The sequence below is a fragment of the Temnothorax longispinosus genome, chromosome 1, assembly GCF_030848805.1.
Source record: "Temnothorax longispinosus isolate EJ_2023e chromosome 1, Tlon_JGU_v1, whole genome shotgun sequence".
NCBI classification, from domain to species: Eukaryota; Metazoa; Arthropoda; class Insecta; order Hymenoptera; family Formicidae; genus Temnothorax; species Temnothorax longispinosus.
Window position 1 is genome coordinate 4,568,899 of NC_092358.1, and position 18,049 is coordinate 4,586,947.

An 18,049-nucleotide genomic window follows, 5' to 3' on the forward strand; every position below is an offset into this window, starting at 1 on the left:
CGCGCGCTCGCCATGTTTAATTCGCGATATCATTATTTTAATACCGCGAGCGGACGGACGGATAGACGCGTCGCCGTCTGTTGTGTAATGCCGTGTGTTGCGCGAGGATTTAATTAATCGTATTCCGGAATTTACAACCCGCTGACAGCATTTTTGATACGGTATTTGGAAACTTTATGATCCATTTGCCAAACGCCAACTCTAATCAGGCTCGTTCAGAATCGCGGCGCAGGGACTTTCATTTCAATGTACCCTCTCCGGTTGCCAGTCATTAACGGCACCGTCACTCGTAAATATTAATTAAAATCCCGTTTTCAGAGGAATGCCGATTTGCCGGACGAATATTCTAATTAAAGCTACGCGCTCTCGAGACCGGCGGGACTCGTATATCGCGGGTGAATGAAACTCTCATCCTTCTGTCCGTCGAAAAAAATTAATTCGCGCGATAGATGCGCGCAATACTTTAAATGCTATATCTTTTTGTTTACACGGGTGCAAAATAAATCACGCTTGTGTTCGATTTCGAATAAATAATCAAAGATTTATATTTTGTACAACAGAGTAAAATTTCTACTTAAAAAATACGGAAGTATTTTATCTCGAATACACTTCCGTTCGCGTCTACGTCTCCCAAGGGTATATCGTGCTCGCGCGTTCGAAGGACTTAAATAAAGCAAGCGCTGATCCGAAGGTGAAATACGCGTTTTCGTTGAGGCACACAAAATCAATTTTTAATAACTCGGAATCGGACGGCCGAGTGTTAACGTGTATTAAGTTTAACGCCGCTCGAGAGATCACAATTAAATCACACGCGTGAAAAACCCGCCTCCTCGAATCGAAAGTTGCAACGTCGAAAGACCAGAGCATATTATAATATCTCCGAGATTAAAAACTAAGACAGCGATGGAATGTAAAACGATAAGTGACAAGTGCATTGCGCGCTAATAGAATAGCCCCGATGCAGTCGCGAAATATCACAGAAATCGTCGAGATCGTGATCACCACTGGAGACGTAAACGCGACGATTTCGAAATCAAGAGAAAAGCGATTGATATTCGTCACAGAACGCGCGATTTTTATCGCGCGTCCAAATAAAAACAATTCGTATAGTCATCACAGCTTTGGATAAAAGTCATTTCGCTACCGATTGCGCACTGCGCGTCGCTTTTGCCGATCCTATATAGATATTGAAGGCGAGTTAAATGTGTATGCCCAGCGTAGGCTGCTAAAACGTACGATATTAAATTAGGAACATGTGCTATAATAATTTTAGATTCTCAAGTGTCCTCCAATGATTAAAAATAATATCCAACAAGATAGGAAAAATATTAAAAATATCCAATATTAAAAATAATATTCAACTAAAAAATAGTTTTGGCTGAAATTTATAAAATCATTTAAAATTATTTCACCATAAAAATAACCCGGCGCAAAATTTATTTCGAAAACAACCCTTCTCGCATGTGGCGCAGGGCGCGGAGTGAGATAACACTTTTCCGAGGTGTACGCGTCAGTTTTTTTTTCTTACGCGTCTATCGGAAATGACGGTTCGCATTCTAGGATCAACCGTTGAGAGATTATCTACTCGCGGCGATTCGAAGGAGAGCGAAATCGGCTCGCGCGCGTATGTCGGCCGTCGATGCCCCCTCATTCCCCGCAAGGCGATTTCTTCGGTGCCGTTCCGCAGGCCTCCGCGCACGGAATGCGATGAATATTTTAGAGATCGATCGATTTCGAGCGACTCCGCTCGCTCGGCGGGACGGGAAAGGGAAGGCCCTTGCAAGGAGGACGACGGAAAGTAAGTGGCTGCTAAATATACAATGCGCTCATCGAATCGGTTAAAAGGAAGAGCCCGAGGAAAAAAGCCTCGTTGCGCGCCCGCCTACAATCGCATGCAATCGCTCCCGGCCATGATAATATGTTTACCGTTTTCGAGGATCCGCGAAGACGCGGGCTGTTTTTCGTTCCGCGTACACTCGCGTGTCACGCCGAATTAAATTACCTCGCGAGAGACGGAGGGGCGGGAAAAATCAATGAGAATTACGTTTGTACCTTCGCCTTCGAGGAATCGAACCCGCCGCGCCGGCTGCCGTCGACAATGGTCGTCCCGTACGTTTTCCGAAAAAAAAGCCGTCGGTCTGCTCGCACAGGCCACTTGCGTGCGCGCTAATTACCTTACCTTACCTAGTAGGAAAACAAAAGTATATATCTCGAATACTGGTTCTCGTATCACTCGGACGTTGGGGGGAGTTCGCTGTGCACAACGCGGACAATAACGCAGGATATAAGATAACAGGCGTGAGAGGTAATAATCGCGAGCGATGATCAAATGATTTTTCCACCGTTTTTGATGAAAAGTTTTTTTATCCCTATCATAATTTTTTATTATTTTAAATTATGTGATTGAAAAAAAATGTAAAGAATTTCGACGAATTAATAGTTTAAACATTCCTGATTAGCGAGATATTTCTCATTAAATGCTGACAAATTGCAAAATTTGGTTTGATGCTCCAACAGAAATGTTTAAAGGGAACACGCCTGGCTACCAAACATCCTGTATTACATCGATCTCTATCGTGGAGGTTTGCGTGGGGTATACGATATCGTATTCAATTCGCTCACGTTTAACTTCGAGATATTCGGTATACCTTCGCATCGCGCGAAGATGAAATCCACGTGAGATCCTCATGCATACTTTTTCCGAGATCACGCCCATCCGGGTGTCTCCCCGTTCGAGGGGGTTAAAGGGGCTATAAATAAATAAAAACGAGCTTGCGAGTGGAACGAAAGGTGGACGTCGTCCGGAGATCGAATCTCAACGCGATTTGATTATCTAACTACCTTACTTAAGGACATAAGTAACGTTAAATAAGAATTAAATTACGAATAAAAAAAAAAAGAAGTAACGTAATAGTGTGTCGCGTAGTCAGGTATTGCACTGTCTCAATGGCCATCGCGTAGTCGCATACTCGTCGCGATTCTCGATCTTCAAGCGGAAAACGTTGCACTGGAAACGATGTCCGAGAGGCCCCGCGGAAATCGCGCTCGATTTCTTTCCGAATCTCGTTGCCACGAGACGAGTCTGCGCACAAACTCGCGAAATAAACGCACGACGGAGAGTGCGTTTCGCGGGCTGTGAACGAAAGACTTTTCGACACATGCGGGACGAGGATTCGATCGGCGTTCTCATTACGGTGCACAACGCCGTTTTACGTCGTTCGCGTATAGGACGTGTCCATGATTAAACCATCGATTCGCGACGATCGGACCGCAAAAATTAAGTGATGTCATCTTGGAGAAAAATGAGGAACAAACGTTAATCGAAGAGGCCACTAATGCCAGCGCACTCGTAATAAATTCTCTTTTTTTCTCTCTCTCGCTCTTTTTCACTTTCTCACTCTCTCTGTCACTTTTTCCTATTATGAATTTTATAAACCGCGTGTCCACTGAATTGCACCGCGTAGAATTTCACTAAGTGGACGTTTCCTTCCCCGCCCACCCTCCCCCCCCCGACTTCCGGTCGTGTCTTTATCATCGGCGCGCGCGCGCATTCTATTTCCAACCCCCCGTGTCAACTGTATAAAATATTCTCAATCATATCAACAACAGTCGCATCGTACATCGTACAACGTCAGTACATTATTACAATAGTTTATAGTTAATCGTAATCAATATAATATTCACAGCATTTTATCAAAATCTCTTAAAAGCACCAACCGTGGCGGCTCAAATTTTCCCCTCTCGCCCCCTCCCCGTTTACCCTTCTCGTTCCGTGTCGCTTTGCCCGTTTTTCTCACCTTTTCTTACCTTTTCTTTAACTAACCCCCATGTCGCTCGTATATGTACGTATGTGTGTATGTGTGTGTGAGTGTGTGTAAGTGTTTGTATGTGTATATATGTATATATATACCTTTAATAATTTACCGATATATATATACGTATAATTTATAATATATATATATATCTATATATATATATATTTATATATGTATATAATAAGCTAAACGTTTCGTCTTAAAGCACTGATTAAACGAGGGAGCTCGTTATTAACGTGTCCCTCCCCCTGAACACGCGTTTACCAACCATCCTAACCAAAATCACAGGACTAACTAGAAACACCGCCGGCTTCTTGCCCCGTCGCTCGATTATTGGAACCGTTGACGCGGGGAGTCGCGCGTCGCGACGCTCGCGATCAGCAGATGGACGAGAGGAGATGGGTGGTCTTGCTGGAGAATTTGGGGGGAACGTGCGGGGTAGGACTGGTGGGAGTAGGGCAGAATGTGCGGATGCGGGGCGATGTCGAAGGGACGCGTCGCGGCAACGGCGGCGACGGCGGCGGCACCGAAAGCGGGGACGGTACCAACGTTGTCGTCGCCAGTCCGTTCGCGCGATCGGCGACGACGACAACGTGGATACCACGTGGATTAGCGGAGCGTCCCCTACGGTGATCGTCGTCATCATCGTTGTCGTCGTCGTCGTCGTCATTGATGACGGTGGCGGCATAGCGGCGGCGGCGGTGGCGGCGGCGGTCTTTGCTGCTGAGGCTAAGGCGAACTCAATGATGCGGTGGTGGCGGCGGCGGAGCCTCTTCCTCGGAGGGGTCCACGGGGCTCGGGGACAGGAACTTGCGCACATACTTCGGGTAATGTGTCTTTTCGTGGGCCTTGAGTATCGTCGACCTCGAGAAGGTCTTGCCGCATAGCGTACACCGGAATGGCCGTTCGCCGGTGTGCACGCGACAGTGGTCCTTCATATGATGGCGCAGTTTGAACGCCTTACCGCAGAATTCGCACTTGAACGGCCGATCGCCGGTGTGCGCCGGTAGGTGGGCGATCAGCGAGCCGACGTCCGGGAAGGACTTGCCGCAGAACTTGCAGAGGACGACGCCGGAGGTCGGGTCCGAGTGGGCCGCGAGCTCGAAGTCCATCGGCTCAATCGTACCCGCGGTGGGGTAGTGGGCCTCCGGCGGCAGGTGCATGCCGGGCTCGAGGCCCAGCTGAGCCTGCAGCTGCAGATGGGCCGCCTGCTCGCGGTACTTGAGCGACTCGAGGCTGTGCGAGAGGATGTGCCGCGTCAGCTTGCTCTGGTGGAGGAACGAGGCACCGCAGTACATGCACGCAAACACCCGCTCATCCACACCCATCAACTCCTGCAACCAAACAAACAAGAACATCAACTTCTTGTCTTCCCTCCGGCGCTCTGTACCCCCGCGGGAAAGACTCATCTCCGACTCTCTCTCTTTCTGAATCTCTCTCTCTCTCTCTTTCTCTCTCTCTTTCTCTCTCTCTTTCTCTCTCTCTCTCTCTTCTTTCTCTCTTTACTTTAATCTACTTCGAGTTACTGCTCTATTTTTTTTCTGGATTCTTTGGCCTAGTCCCGTAAATATATTGATGGTACGTTAATATTTATTGTACTAACTATACTACCATGTTTTTTGTAATAACGCGTGACAAAACCGTTCCGGCTACTACTTGATCTGCAGGATACACAGATGCACACATATATTACATATATGTATATATGTCTATTATGTAGATTATGTATGTACATATATATATATATATAAATATATATATGTAATATATATATATAAATATATATATGTAATATATATATATATAAATACACACTGCACGCGTTTGTTTCAGAAACGGACAAACGCCACGGCTACCTTGAACGGACAAGAAAAAAAAGATATCCTTCGTATCGTGCTCCCTTTTTTCGGTTTCTCTCTCCCTTTGACGACTAATTCTTTCTAATGCATCTAAGTTTTCGGTATAAAAAAAAAGAAATAAAGAAAGTACAGGCAAGCTCGTTCTCTTGACACTACTATAAGCACGTGTTGCGACTAAAGAGGTCCTCTCTCGCTCTCTCGCTCTCTCTCTCTTTTTCTCTCTCTCTCTCTCTCTCTCTCTCTCTCTCTCTCTCTCTCTCTCTCTCTCTCTCTCTCTCTCTCTCTCTCTCTCTCTCTCTCTCTCTCTCTCTAACTTTCTTTCTTTCCTTCAGTGTCTAATTCATAAATTCCATTCATTCGGAGGAGAAAGTGTCTCCGGCGTGGCGAGAAACTAATGCTTCTCGGTAGCACACAAGACGGTATTCACAAGAAGTTGACGCTCATTTTTGTTTGGCGCGCCGCGCACCCCAGGCACATGTATGACAAACTATTCGAGTGTGTTACGATGTATAAATATATATATGTATACAGGGTGTCCTCGAGCTATCGCCATTCCTTCTACATATGCATTTTTTGACCAATTCGAAAATAGAAATAGAAATAATAATCATAAACAGATGAGTCATATTAATTATTCGTGTAATTGTATTGTAAATAAGAACGAAGAATTTTGAAATAAAGTAAGTTTCAGAAAATAAGTAGCGAGAGATGATTTACTAATTAATTTTAAATGAACTTTGCTAGAATTTTACTGTGAGGCTAACTTACAGAGATATTTAACACTATAGATATACTAAGCTTACTAAATGTGAGACGTGATATAAAATTAACTTTAAGAAAAGATTGATTCTATTGGTCAAGAAATCGATAAACAAAACGAGCGGCGATAGTTTCGAGGGAGACATCTTGCATATATATAAATGGATAAATATATATACGTAGATATAATATAGCAACAGATATATATGTATACGGGCTCATGACAACCCCCACAGCCTCGTTCTCAACCCGCCCCTCTCGTCCCTCCTCCCTTTTATCGTACTCGCAGCGTATGTGCCGCGCCGCAAAATTTATTCGCCGTAGCAAAAGGCATTGCACTCAACCAAAACGACAAATTGAAATACAGATATTACAAAGTAACAAATGGTATAATGAATATGTCAACAATCTGCCAATATATGTGTATATATATATATGTACATATATATATATATATACATATTGTGCGAAAAATATATATGTAAATATATATAAATATTTATACCACAGTGTACAAACGATATGCGATGTATACATAACGTATGTGTATATATATGTATATATATTTATGTATATATATATAAATGTAGTAAAAAAACAATCATGGCCAAAAACGAAGGTCAACTTCTTGACAGTGAGCTAGCAAGACAGGCTGGCAGGACGGGAGAGGATTCGTTTGGCTTTTCGTAGTCTCTTTCGCTTATCAATTTTTTCGTCTCTCTCTCTCTCTCGCTCTTTCTCTTTCTCTCTCTCTCTCACTCTCTCTCTCTCTTTCTCTCTCACGACAGACTTTGAGCGCACTTTTTCGGTCCCCTCAAAGCACGTGGGGATGGAATTCACAGACGGAAGGGGCCGAGCTTTTACGATTGAGTGGTACACTCTTGGCGCGAGCTGCACGCGTAGCAAGCAGAAGAATGCTGAAGGGGTAGAAGAGGGTTGTGAGGTAGTGGAAGATACAGAGTCGTGAAACTGAAGATGAAAGTTTCGTATTCTTTAATTAAGTAGAAATTCTTCATATAACCTAGCCCTTCCTTGCTTCAATGCGTTTTACGCCTGTTTCGAGCGTCACTTTAGAAAATTGTCCTACTTAAGAAGGTAAATCGGGTATAATTCGCTTTGGCCCAATAAAGTTCACGTCTCTGTAGTCACATTTAGAAACCGGGACAAATGAATAAAGTAGATAAAGACGAGAAACTGGACTTCCGACTTCCGAGGAGAGACGAAAGACAGAGAGAAAGATAGAGAATACGTGTATGCATCTGTGTATCGGAAAGCAGAGAGAAGACGAAGGGTGTGACGGACAATAGATTAGTTCGGAAAAGAAGACAATATATTCGCCACGATAGATGGGCATGCATAATCTCGTTTCATCATATTTATTAGTTATTACGTCTCAATGATATTCTTAAATGAATATGACACATGAATGAAAACTCGATATAAAGAGAGTTTAAGTATCGCAAATAAGAGTCTCAGAGAAGGAAATCCTTTTAAGCAATATTGATAATTAGGAAATAATGTACATAAGGAATCGTCCTCGCATCTATATGAATATATGCGTTGTATTTACATAATAAATATTCCGGTAACTTAGTGTCTTCAATTTTTTATAAAAGCTATTCAACAAATAATTTGTTACAAGTCTGACATTTACACTCCCTCTTTGTAAAATCTTATCATGTCAAAATCTTTGCTGCAATAGTTTTGAACTCACTATCCTTCTCTCTTTTCTTCGTTCACCATTACAATATTTACATTATATATCACGCGAATCTAATTGCAGCTAAAAGTCATATAATTTACCGAAAAAAGTTACATGAAGGATATTTTTAAAATGACGCTTTGACATCAACAGAGAAAATACGTCGACAAGCGCGTCGACTGATACAGAGAAAATCTTAGAAAGCATCTCTTATCGGAAACATTGAAAGAACTCGATCATAAGAAGTGGGTTACTATAAGCTTACTGTCGGCAGGTAAAAATCGTTACGAGTAAAGCGCAAGAACGAACGAGAATCCTGCTTTCTGTGAGAATCATTGATCATGGTTCTCACGCGAAACACCGCAGAGTAACGGCAATTTCGCGTTGATAACGCGATAATCCTATCAAATTAGCAGGGAGAGCAGCAAACAGCAAAGCACTTGGGCACATGCAAGAGACCCACATGCAAAGTGAATTCGACGCACATACACATACACGCGTTGCGTACGCGCGCGCGTGTACGTGCGTATGCGATCACCGTCGGACTTCTGGGTGAAGCAAAGTACGTTTATAATGCATCGACGATACTTGGATACTTGATAGTCGCGTCTGTCGTCATACCGGGTAGCACGTCACGAATGATCCGCCGTGATTCGGTCATAATAATGATGTAGCACAATGCATTGCAACGCATAATTACAGTTGCAACTTGAAGGGACTTTGGCGCAATAGATAGTCGTCTCATCCGCAACGCGCAGCTCCTGCCGACGATTGCGAACGAGCGAGACGTTTATCAATATATAGTATATGTATATATATATATATGTATATAGAAATGCAGAGCAAAGAGAGGATACGAGAATAAAAAGTAGTCAATAATAAATTGGAAATATATATATGTATAATATATATGGCTCGCCGGAAAGAGGGAGACTTACCGGATCTGGCGGAAGTCTGTAGTCTGCGGATATCTCGCTGCTCGCGCTACGCTCCTCGGTCGATCTTTCCCAGTCCATTTCTTTTTTCAGGGACTGCAATGGAAAAGTGCATCCGGTTTATATCCAGGTAATAAATATACAATAAACGAGTGATATCGAGATCACGGTTGTCATACGGCGCTATCGACAGATAGCATCGAAATTATTGTCGGTTTCCTTTCTGCATAATAATTGCAACGTTCGTCATCAATGTTTCAAGAACATTGAATGCACATATCTCGCTATCGCAAAATAAAATTGGCAAACGAATAAATTGATTCAAGTACAAAAGCTTCCGTAATAACATTATTTGATTGTAAACAAGCTAAATACAGAAGAAAATCCCTACGCTTATCGAATTCACAATTCACATCAATATTTTTTAAAACATTTTTCACAATCCCCAACGCAAATTTTAATGGTTTAATAGATTTTTTGGTCGATTTAAATTTTAAGCTCAATTATATTGAATATCGACGTAATATAACCGATTGACATTTTATCGATACTCGAAGTTACAAGATACTTAAACAACTTATTTTCTAATGTATCTGGGCAAGCAAGATTCAACACAGATCTGCAAATATATCAAAGTTCTTACATGAATATGTAATATTTAAATTAATATATGTATAATCATTAAATGTACATACATGAAAGATCTGTTTGATTACCCTAAACTTTTTAAGCTCAATTCATATCATTCCTCTTCCTGCTCGATATCGAAGATAAATATTACGTCAGCTAAGATTGTTTCTAAGTTCACTGGATCCTACTTGCTCGGATCAGGATGGAATTTCCCCTCAAAGATTAATCTCATTGTTACTTACTAGCGGAACTTGCTGGACCGGGGGTAAGCCCGAGGGGCCGGCGAGGGGCTCGGTACTGTGCGGGGACGGAAGCCGGCTCTGCGGCAGGTTTAACGGTAGCACGCCACCAGGCGCGCCGCCGCCGGTGTTGTTACTGAGGCTCATGTCGGATGGTCCGCTGTGCACCGAAATCGGGCTGAGAGAGCCGGCCCTCGTCTCTTCGAGGCTGGCCGCATCCTCGGAGTCCCTCCTGGGTCGGTCGAGGGCCAACGGTCCCGGGCACGGACTACCAGGCCCCGCGGGCGACGGTGGACAATCCGTCATGTCCACCGCATCCACAGTTTCGCTGGGGGTGTTCTGTACAATGCTGCTGGATTGCTGCTGTTGCTGCTGTTGTTGCTGTTGCTGCTCGCATTCCTTAACACTGGCCGACACTCCTGTGGTGACGTTCGATTCCCGTTCCCTCTCCTTGCCGCTCGTCTCTTTTATACTCTCCCGATCTCGTTCTCGTTCTCGTTCTCGTTCACGTTCTCGTTCTCGTTCTCGTTCTCGGTCTCGGTCTCGTTCTCGGTCTCGTTCTCGTTCCCGTTCTCGTTCTCGTTCTCGATGATGCTCTCGTGATGTATCGGAGGTGCTTGTGTGTTGTTGTTGTTGCTGCTGCTGCTGCTGTTGCTGCTGCTGTTGTTGCTGTTCTTCCCTGGATGCTACCGCCGCGTTGATGTTCGTCATGTCCGCTAGACCCTTAACCTTGAGGCTCTCCGCTGTCTTGAGGAGGGCCGATAACTGGCAGTACTCGACGTTTACCTCGCCCTTGTACATGAAGTCGACGAGGGTACGTAGCTCGGCGAAACGTACGTCCTTTAGGATAACGATGGGGTGACGGTTCGGATGGTCGAGGAACAGGGCCTGGAAGTAGCTGGAGCACGCGGAGAGGACTACCTTGTGTGCGCGTATCGACGGTCCCTCCGTGCACGCCAGTGTCACGTCCACCAGCGACTCCGACTCCAGCAGTTGACTGAACACACCCAGCAAGTTGCTCTGATGATTGTTCCACCTCAGGCAGTAATGCTCACTTCCCATGTCTGAACTGCACCCCGCAACCCTGCTATATAAGAAAGATTTGTACCTTCCGGTACTCGTAGCCACTAGCGTTCCCTAACAATGTACCGCGTCACGTGGCCCAGATATCGCGACTTCTTCGGCTAGTTGACACGACAGAGCGAGATATTCCGCATAGGAAAATATTAATAAAGAGGTAATTTCATCTCTGTCAAAACTGGATGTTATATCTTTTCGTAGTTTTTAAATTTTATTGAAGCTAAATAGTTTGGTAATTACGGGATTCAAGTTTTTCTTATTAGGCCGGTTCTACAATCAGTCGTATGTTGAATGTCGGAACGCAGTCGATGGTCCAATAAGAGAATTTCTTTTTCAAAAACGAATTTTTCTCGTTGGACCATCAGCTGCGTTTCGACATCCGACTCCGACATACGACTGATTGTAGAACCGGCCTTGAAATTTATTTAAGAAAACTCGTAAAAAGTTTTATTACCTATAAAAAATTCTAAATTCAATTTTCTAACACTCCCAAGTTAAACATCTTCTTGATTACAACAAAAAAATATTCATGTCTCGATCACTTTTTGTCGAGGAAAAATCATTTCGATTTTCCGCAAGGAATAATCGTCACGCGAAACATTTCACATTTTAACGACCCGATGAAAGGTGCGTGCGAGCGACGTGAGTAATGCGATTCTTTTGACGCGTAATCGCGGTGTATAATTCAAAGAGCGTTTCTGTTTTGCAACATATCGACGCACCGTCGCATCACACCAACACACTCTTGCGAATGCATAAGCACACCCGTCGTCGGTGCGTCCAAACACATCCGGAGATGCACGACCGATATCAGCTGACCGATACGGGCTTATCTTTTATTATTCCTTCTCCCGCGTTCGACTTTATTTATTGCTGCTGCCTAATGCGTGAAACGGCGCACACGCACGTGTCGCGACATATGCGCAACCCGGCGAGCGACACGCACACACATAATTATGCCGAAGCGTTATTCGCGTAAACGTGCATTCGCGTGATATATCCGCGGATATATGCGCGATGGCGTGTATGTACCCGCTGTACGATACTCGCGTGATTCGTTTGGCTCCCGCGATATTACGGCGGTGCATGACAGAACCTCCATCATATATACGGTGCTCCGAAACTCTGTCTCCGATTATTTCAAGAAAATCCTAAGCTCCAAACTTCTTCATTGAAATCTTATCGAGACAGAGCTTAGTTTAAGTGTTATAAATAATTAAAAATAAAAAGGTTTATACAAATTATTCAATTATAAAATTTCAAGTAATGAAACGTTTAGTAGCCGTACAAATTCCAAAAATTAAATTCTCCCTTTATAGAATTATTTGATATTTAGTTAAAAGGAAAAATTATACTGATCTATTTATTATATAAAGACTGAGCTCTCTGAACGGTGGAAAATCGACAACTGGGAGATCAAGCGGATATCTCCTTTATACTTTGACGCCGCTTTATATCGTTCGGCCAATTACGCTGCAGTCTGTGCGAAGTTACTGTATCGCGAATTGGAGGGAAGCGATGTCGAAGCGCGAATAATCAGTTTTCAAGCGTTTTAAAACAGAGGTTCGCGCACAGTGCGCATTCAGGCTTCAGATAAATTGCACCTGTCAATGCACCGGGACGGTTATAGGAATTACCTGTACTCTCGCCAGCTAAATATAGCGTCGATACGGTCGTTACGCATTGATTTCATCGTTTTACGGCTATAACGTCGGTTGTTACCGGAACCTTCGAAACTTTTTTTTTTTCGCCGGAAGCGCTAGAGGCCCGTTAAGCGGTAAACTTTATTTGCCAACTTGCATCAAGTAATTTTCATTAAAGATGTAACGACAATCTTGTCGTGAAGTATCGATTGATATGTTTACAAGCTTAACGCTTTCAACTCATATTTCATATCATATCCCCGTGAAATGAATTTATTTACGACGAGTTTGAAATAACATCCTCGATGTTTATAAATTGCAAACTCCATAATTACTATTTATAATACAAATCTGTAATAATAATTTAATGTAAATATACCGGAATATAGAATGCACATATAACACATGTAATGACAATTTATATAATTTATAGTAATGCAAATAATAATAATGCTACACGTATGGGAATATTATTCGCAATTCCTGTTTAATAAAGTATTATTATCAAGATCATGAGGATCCATCTATATTCATACCTAAAAATTAAAAAAAACATGCAAAAACAAAAGAAACAATGTTAAATAATTTTTTTACCGATCCTAAGCCTGCAGCTAGCGCACTTTTTCCTGTAATAATTACGCGTTACGTGATTACATCCGATATAGCTGTTCTCGAGCATGTAAACGCCGAGCATAAAACACGTTGCGCATCGATCGCGGAATACATTGCCGTATTAAGTATATAAAAAAAAAGAGGAAGGTGACAAATCTTGCATCATTCGCGCGCGCTTCCCGGTGGTTTATCTTTCGCAAATACAGAAATCGCCTGATTTAATCCAGTGAAGATGTGAACGCGCACGCCACGAAACGCCGCTGCGGCTTCCCGCTCTTTTTCCGCGCAATAAACACCGCAGCGGGTTCTCCCTCGCCGCGCTTTACAAACTTTATTCACAAGTACTAGTTTCAGCGAAATCGCTTAATAGCGAAAGTTAAGAACCCAAAGTGGATGTACATATCTATGGACGCTCGTGCAGTGAATGGAGTGCAACCGTATAGTGGCGCACAATCCTAAGTACGTTCAAGTCCAATCAAATGTTTACTCTTATTTAAATTGTTACGCATACTTCTCCGCTGTTTAGTGTCATCATAATTTTTATTATTATTCTACTTCATTCTCTTGATTTCATTATGCGATACTTCAATGTTGAGAGATAATCTGTTTTCGAATCTTCATACTTGTAATCACTTATTGTTAGAGTCCTCGAAAAAATCTCGTCCATTATTGTTAAAAAATTTTCTCGATATATAATAAAATGTTTTACTGTTTATCTTCTATACGCAACAATCTGATTGCTTGTCACCAAAGACTCCTTCTCGTCTGATAGCCTGTATTTATAATCGTATATATTATCAATATAAAATCGAAATCGATATGAAGATATCTGACGATGTTTATCTCTCAGGCGGTCGGCGCCCTGCCAATGGCAACCATTTCGTCGCCGATGTCGATGTTTATATCGAACGACTACTGAAATTTTTGTTACTGTTAGAGAATCTAGATATTTCACTACTTTTTCCGAATTGACGTTTCTTTAAAGACTAGTATATAAACGTAAATTTTTATGATTAAAAAGAAATATATTCATATTAGATCATTTAAAATTAAGTTATTAAAGATTATTTTCTGTTTTATAGAAAGAGAGTTTTAGATAAGCTATACAGAGATACACAAAATGTCACACAAGTCATTCGTACATGATATTTTTCTATCTGTAAATTCCTTGACAGTGAAAAAATTGATTGATAACCATACGACCGATATCCTATTTAAATTATTACATAGACTTAGAACATTTCCCGAGACTTTCTCCGGTTCCCAGATTTCCAGGTTTTTAACAACGATTGTACTACAGGCGTGATTGTTTCCTTTCTATGCTGCGTGTACTTAATTTTCCTGCATAATTTTTCTACGGAGGTTCGCGATAACCGCGGCGCACGGCGGCGCGTATTGTTACGTAAGTCGATACGGCCCACACGCCGCCGTTATTTATGTCATTTCAGAGGTTTTCTTTGGGTCAATCCGTTTACGAACAATATGCACATGCAGTTCACGACGCGAGAGCATCGAGAATGATCGCTCGCATTTTTCTTTGTGTCTGATGTAAATTTGTCTTTGAAATAGCGAATGACAGTAGAATTATACGGGTCTTATCGCATTGTCTCGACGCATAAAATTAAATTTTACACTCTGATCTAACGAAAAGATAGGCTAGTCTAATCTTTTAACAAATATAGAAATCAAATGCACAAAAGTATCAAAAATATTTTGCAAAGTTAGAAAATAATTATATATTTAGTACTAATTACAAAAATAATTTATCAAATGATAATTTTTATACTGTGTGCAGACTGTCAAATTTAATCAGACTTGTAATTTTAAAAAGTACCTAATAATAATTTAAATGTGATTGTCATACTATGACATAAATGATTTGTCTCAATCTTAAACTTGGCAAGATATCTAAGTAAGATATATTTCTTTGTTGGCTACCTTGTCTCATAATTTCTTGTTTACAATCAAAATGTCGTTTTAAAATGCCAGGTTTAAATTAGATTTGTATATAAAAATATTAATACAGTTATTTTCTATAATTATTAGTATATCTTCTGTATAAAAAAGTTTATTTCAGAATTGTATTTAAAAAAAACAAAAATTGTATATTTTCTACTATATATTTCCTCCACTTTACATTTTCAATTATAATATAATTCTAAACTAACACAGTCCTAAATTTAAAAAATTATGAATAATCCATCTTGTAATTTTTATATACAATATCTTTACGGAAGGTCTTCCCGAACGTCTGGAAGAAATCGTGAAATCGCGATAGGAGAAATTGATCGAGCCGATGGGAGGTCCATTTTCGCCGCATAAATTGCAAGATTACAGCGTTCCTCTTGCATGCGCGATCCGCGTGGTAAAATTAGCCGATGCTACCGGCGGCGGTGCGGCAAAAATTCGCGGCCATGCGTTAACGCGCGCGTGTGTGCAAGCGCGTGGGTGACGCGCGCGCGTGTTCATACGTGCGTATACATAGCCGACCCGCTGTCCGCGATTGCGCACGTTGTACGCACGATTCGTCGTGGCGCGTGTTAATTGATACGCGTTCGCAAGTACGTGTGTGCGCGAGAGCGTGGGACGGATAACGCTGGCGAACGTCGTGATATCGGTCGGTCGGCTTAACCCTCCGAATGAGAGAAACGAATGCGACTCGCTTTGCGAATTTTCTTCCATCGCCTGACATGTTTCGCAAAGTTTCGCAATAATCTGTTCGTTGCGTGTGTTCGGTAATACACACATTCGATGCATCCGATAATATTCCACATAAAAAAAAAATAATAAAAATGTTTCCTAACACAAGATATCTATAATAGATACGAGATTTCGCGTTTTGATTATGAGGTTTCAGTGATACACGACGAACATTTATAAAACAAATCTTACTTTTAACAGTAATCTTAAGTGAACTCTTTCTATAAAACTGCTATAAAACTACTATAAAATATTATGCTTTCGCAATACAATTATCAAAGTATTCAATGTTAAACATTTAATAATTTTATAGAATATTTTTAAAATATCAAAATTTTTGCATATTTATGCAATTTATATTATCGACCGATCCAAGGAAAAATTTAAAAATATACACAATTATGCCTCTTTGGCGCAATTTAGATAACTACGAAATACTAAACACGAAGCATTGTGTGCATCCATTTCTCCTAGAAAATCGAAGTATCGGTCTCATGAAGCGGAACGATATTACGATCAAATTGATACCATCGGAAACGTAATCGTCGTTGGGTGCATAGTTGAAAATATTTCAGGTCCGTCCCTGGTTTGCGTCAAGTGCGTCTTACGAAATCACGCGTTCCGTATCGCTGCGGCCGCACGCACGCGCGACTCGCAGATGCGCGTCACGATCGACACGCGCAGATTTTCCGCAAACAGCACGAATGCACGGACGACGGGTGAAACACGCGCGCATCGCGCTGGGAAGCGTGAGAGAATTATTTTTTCTTTTTTCTTCTTTTCTTTTTTTTTTTCATTCTGCGAAATCATTACGGAGTACAATACCGACGGTACTCCTTTCAGCGATATGCAACGACGCGTGCGTTTTTACAAATTGTACAATATAGTGTATTTTAGTATCGGTGGCACACCTAACTAGGAAGCAACTTAAACTCCTGTTTATATGTAACGAAAAAATCTGTTAAAGATAAGGATTTCTTTCGAGAAATGTAAATGCTCAAAACCTCGTGCATTTTCCGTTTCTTTTCGTTAACAGAATTACTGTATATATTTGTAGCGATTTTTTGTTTTAGTACATATTTTACGTTTTTAAAAATATTATTCTATAAAAAATTGTCCTGTTCACAGAAATAAACTGAGAATAACCTGCTTTAATATAATCATTTCCTCCTCTTTATACTCCTCATTTTCTTACGCTCCCATATCGATTTCTTGAAACAAAAGTAATTAACTCGTACAATTCGATTATTACGAGCAAAAACGGGTTATCGCGATTAACTGCCGCTGGAGAGTAGTCTTGGGAAATACCGACAATCTTCTCGCGAATTTTACGTCGAAGAAAAACAGTTACGATTATATATTATGCACGCCATATTAAAGAACTTGATAAGACAATTTTCTATCTATAGCAGTGTCATTTGAAACGCAATCCGCTGTCACTCGTCGATATACGCAATAAAGTGATTGGCGCATTTCACGAACGCAGCGATATTCTTTGTTCAAAATGGAACTGCACAAATCGATAACGCTTGTGGGAAAACTTGAGAAAGGTTTTACAAAGCCATACTTTAATAGCAACTTTTTTTCGTAGGGTAATGTACCAACGCGTATTTATATCTCTGGCATTTTAAGCGATATTAAAGAAATGTTGACATTACGGAAATGACACCTTGTTATTTATAATCGATTATTATAAAATAAAGCGACTATACGTGGGAGGTACCGCGATCATTATACCGGATCCAATACCATATTTCCCGACATCCTGTTTCCTCAGGTCGGCTTTTACGCGCACTTAAGTGTACTTATATCGAACGGCCGTGGAACAACGGGGATTGCTCCGCAAGAATTGTCACATTCTAGAATAATTTAGAGCCTCCGAGGGGGATAGTAAATTTCGGGATGGGGTAGTTTCGCTTCAGAGAGGGATATTTCGTTTCGGCCGAACGTTCGTGTTAATTAGAAGCTGTGGGCAAATTTATTTGGAAGAAATGTAAGGTCTGCGTTAATTAGCGGGCGTGTGCGTATTGCGAGACGGTGCGTGACGGCTAATGACGATATATCGTGGCCGAAGC

At 41.6% G+C, this 18,049-nt stretch overlaps 1 protein-coding gene across 6 annotated transcripts in view; it reads right to left on the minus strand.

Moving 5' to 3' along the window:
- The window catches only part of Mamo (zinc finger protein 628-like), a 62,947-nt gene that overhangs the window by 33,765 nt on the left and 11,133 nt on the right, over window positions 1-18,049 (minus strand). For 3 of the 6 annotated variants that reach the window (XM_071783405.1, XM_071783397.1, XM_071783384.1), the window contains 2 exons: window positions 9,943-11,026; window positions 9,074-9,166 (listed from right to left, as the gene is read on the minus strand). In XM_071783405.1, the coding sequence (XP_071639506.1) occupies window positions 9,074-9,166; window positions 9,943-11,001 (1,152 nt within the window). In that variant the 5' untranslated portion in view covers window positions 11,002-11,026. Of the gene's footprint in view, window positions 1-3,512; window positions 5,150-9,073; window positions 9,167-9,942; window positions 11,027-18,049 lie in introns of those variants that run through there. The other 3 variants (XM_071783413.1, XM_071783387.1, XM_071783419.1) reach the window with 2 other exon arrangements.